Source organism: Microtus ochrogaster, linkage group LG1, assembly GCF_000317375.1.
Source record: "Microtus ochrogaster isolate Prairie Vole_2 linkage group LG1, MicOch1.0, whole genome shotgun sequence".
Classification (NCBI taxonomy): Eukaryota; Metazoa; Chordata; class Mammalia; order Rodentia; family Cricetidae; genus Microtus; species Microtus ochrogaster.
Window position 1 is genome coordinate 23,074,361 of NC_022027.1, and position 3,641 is coordinate 23,078,001.

At 48.7% G+C, this 3,641-nt stretch overlaps 1 protein-coding gene across 2 annotated transcripts in view; it reads left to right on the forward strand.

The window, feature by feature from the left end:
- Nucleotides 1–2,220: 2,220 nt before the first annotated feature.
- The window catches only part of Nsun7 (NOP2/Sun RNA methyltransferase family member 7), a 46,954-nt gene continuing 45,533 nt past the window's right edge, over nucleotides 2,221–3,641 (forward strand). Inside the window, exons 1-2 of one of the 2 annotated variants that reach the window (XM_026785166.1) lie at nucleotides 2,221–2,567; nucleotides 2,862–3,257. In XM_026785166.1, coding sequence (XP_026640967.1) covers nucleotides 2,930–3,257 — 328 coding nt within the window. In that variant the 5' untranslated portion in view covers nucleotides 2,221–2,567; nucleotides 2,862–2,929. The other variant, XM_005359280.3, reaches the window with a different exon arrangement.

A 3,641-nucleotide genomic window follows, 5' to 3' on the forward strand; every position in this document is an offset into this window, starting at 1 on the left:
CTCGATCCATGCAAATTTGGGTGTGGTGGCGTACATCTTTAATCCCAGCACCGGAGAGGCAGAGAGGCAGACAAATCTTTGTCAGTTTGAAGCCAGCCTGGTTTACAGAGTGAGTTCAGGATAGCCAGGGCTACACAGAGAATCCCTGTCTCGAAAAACCAAACCAAACCAAACCAAAACAACAACAAAATCTGTTGGAAATGTGAAATAAAGTGAGGGCAGAAGTGCTGTAATAAAAATAAATCAGCAACATGCCGGGCATGGTGGCCTGTGCCTTTAGCCTCAGGACTCGGGAAGCAGAGGCAGACGGATCCTGACTCAAAACAAAAACAAAATCCAGTAACTCTTTTTGATACTCAATATGTCCGATGTTTAAGATGGCCCATTTAACCCTTTGCATCTCATACTCCTTTCCACATTTCTATAGCAAGCATCTGTGGAACTGGACACAGTTATCTATGTCCAGGTTAAATTTAAACAATTTACATGGCTAAATGATACCACTACTCCAAGTCAAATGTAAGGAGTATTAGTTTATGAATATTTCAAATATTCTACTTCCTGAGGGGAAAGCCTTCTTCTAAACTCCTTTGGCAGGCAGGAAGTCCTAGGTATCTAGTTTTGAATTTTATACCATCTCTACTTTAAAGTTCTGATCATGGTACAGAGTGTGACTTAGACAAAGAATACCTGTTTTTATTACCCAGCTTTCCCAACAGTTGAATCCACAGATTTCTCGCCATGGCTACTTGTTTGCACTGTACACTGAAATTTAATATGTTTTTCTGTAGCCTTCACTTCCAATACGGCAAGTCCACAATGAGGCCATAAACCAGAAGTAAGAGCTAAGGAGGCAGGATTATAATCATTTATACACATGATTAAAATAACTACTAACCATGAATTTATTAACACAGCTACTTGCCTAAGTTTTACTTAGGAAGTATGGATTTTTCTATTCAATCTCATTTTCAGTGTTGCAAAGTGTCACACAATAACCTACTAATAAAAAAAATGTTCCTCAACTTCTTTATATCCTAGAAGCTAGCTGGGAACTCCCTATATAGAGCAGACTGGGCTCGGAGTGCTTCTGCCTCCCCAGTGCTGGGATTAAAGGTAAGCACCCCCAAACCAGTGCCAACAGGATTTTAAGTGAAAAACTGCTGTGTTTAAGCCCACTGTGATTTTGGATCTCTTCTTAGTAAAGAAGTTTCCATTCCAACAAAGGCAAATGCCAGACAAGGCAAAAATTTTGTTGTTGTTTACCGGGTAGACAAAAGGAGTTACTTTTCAAGGCAAAGAGAAACCTCATGGGAGGGCAGGCCTGTGATCCCAGCACTGGGGAGGTTGAGGCAGAAGAATCAGGATCTGAGTTTGGAATGGGGGGGGGGTGTAGAAGGAAGAAAGAGGAAGGGGAGGGGGAGGAGAAAGCAAAATCACAGCGAGAAGCAATAGCTTGCAGGCTCTCTCACACGTAGACATAGACAGAGAGACAGAGACACACAGACACACACAGTGTAGGCAGGCTTAGAGACACCAAGCAATTCAAGATGGAAAAGTAACAAGGGCCTTCTACCAGAAGACCTTGCCTTTTCAAAGGTTTGGAATTTACCGTGTACTAAGATACTGCATGGCAGGTGGGCAGCAGGATAGAAGATCAAATACACTATCTCTCAAAACAGGAGGGACCACCAATCTAGTTTATAGAAGGAGTAGAAAAGTCAAAGGACTGATGGAGTAACTACACTAGATAGGGCTAACTGCATTGCGATTACAAGAATTACAGGCCAAAAAAAAAAAAAAAAGTCACAGTCTCGAGTCCCATACCCTGACTCAGAATCCTTGGTGATGGGTCCAGAGATCTACATTTTAATGAGGACCTCAGAATTAAACCACGGAACTACAGCCTAACCAAATATCTCTAAGAGTTTATGAAGGAGATCAGTGAGTGCTCAGGGAGCCTGGCCTCGGTCTTCCAAGAGAGACTGAACTGGTATCACAGCACCCGGAGAGTCACCTCTGCCAAATCCGGTGGGTGAAGTCTGGAGTGTGGCGCCCTCCCCCCCTTCCCCGGGTTGCCATGGAGATCCGGGCCCTGCTGGGCGGGCCAACGCCACGGGGAACCGAGGCCTGGGCCCAGTGGGAACCGGACTCCTTGCTCCCTGCAGCCGATCCCTAAGGCGGCCTCTCGAGCTCAGGTGCGGTCTGGAGAAGCGTCCCCTGGGGGACATAGAGCGCAGCCTAGAGAAGGACCCTAAGCCAGGGCGCGGCCTAGAGGAACGACCCCTCTAGGGACCCCGAGAATGGAGGGCGGGACGCGCCCGGAGGGGACACCACGAGAGTGTCCCCTGAGAGACCCGGAGCGCGAGGGGCCCCGAGGAGCAGCGTCTCCCTCCCTCGAGCGTCCCCGCTGCCCGAACCGGCGGGGCTAGAAACAAACGGCCTCCGCGGGCTGCCGCCTCCCGGGGCTCCCGAGGGCCTGTGACCTCCCTCCAGCCCCCCAAGAGTGGCGGCTGCCAGCCCCGGGAACCATCCCAGCCCCAGACCAGGGCGGATTCGCGGAGAAGGTGATTCTGGCGCTTAGTCCCTTGGATGCTGATGATGCCAGGCCAGGGAGACTTTAGGACACTTGTGGGGGTCTGTCCCCAGTAGGCTGTGGCCAGATCGGCTCCTCTCAGGGGATCCAGCTCTCCAGCCAGCCCTCCCACCCTGAATGCAAGTTTTCTTTGCAGTTGGAAGTATGGGATGTTCGGGTGGATAGGACGTGCCACCCCCCTTGTCTCTAAGGTCCCAGGAAGGGGACCGCCAAGAGAGGTGCTTCAGGAACAGTGATTTACTGGGACAACCTTTTCTTTCCGCAGAGACAATGCTTAAGACTACATGGACAGCACTCTCCCGGACCACCTGAATTGTACTTGAACCTTGAATTATGACAACAGGGGCAAACATGCTGGATCCAAGTGAACTAGAGTTTTTTACCCAAGAAAATATGGAGGAGATCTCCCAGCTGGCTTCCCTGGAGATGTTAGGGGATGTAGTCGCCACGAAAAAATCTTCAACCATTGTCTCAGAAAAACCTAGCTATCCAGACTCCGTGTACGTTATGGCAGCGAACATTTTTCAGAGTATTCGGGTCGAAAAGTCGCCAGACAGAGCCATAATAAAGTACGGGAACGAACCCCTGCCGTCCTGGTCCCAATCTGAGGATGAAGCCTTCCAGCGCTCCTCCTATGAGCTGGCTTTCAGTACCCTGAAGTGTGAGTAATTCCAGTCTGGAAGGTCAGCGCTAGGAGAAAATAGCAAAGGTGGTGGTTTAGGCGCAGTTCAAGGTCACCCTGGGCTACAGGGTGAGATTCTGTTTCAGAACACAAGAAAAAAGAGAAGGGTGGTGGGGGAGAAGGCAAGGAAATTTCTAGAATGCAGAATGCAGCCTAGCCCCTCAAACATAGTGAATTTTGTTTTGTTTTGTTTTGTTTTTGCACGTGTAAATGTTTGGTCAGTTACAACAGTCTAAACATGAGGGGGTCTTAGTGAAATTAGTAGAGTTTTCCTTGTTCTTAGACAGGTGTGGTGTAGTCATTAAAATGACCGGGAGCCAGCTTGGTTGTACAGGCCAGCTGCTGAGCCAGGAGGATTTGCGC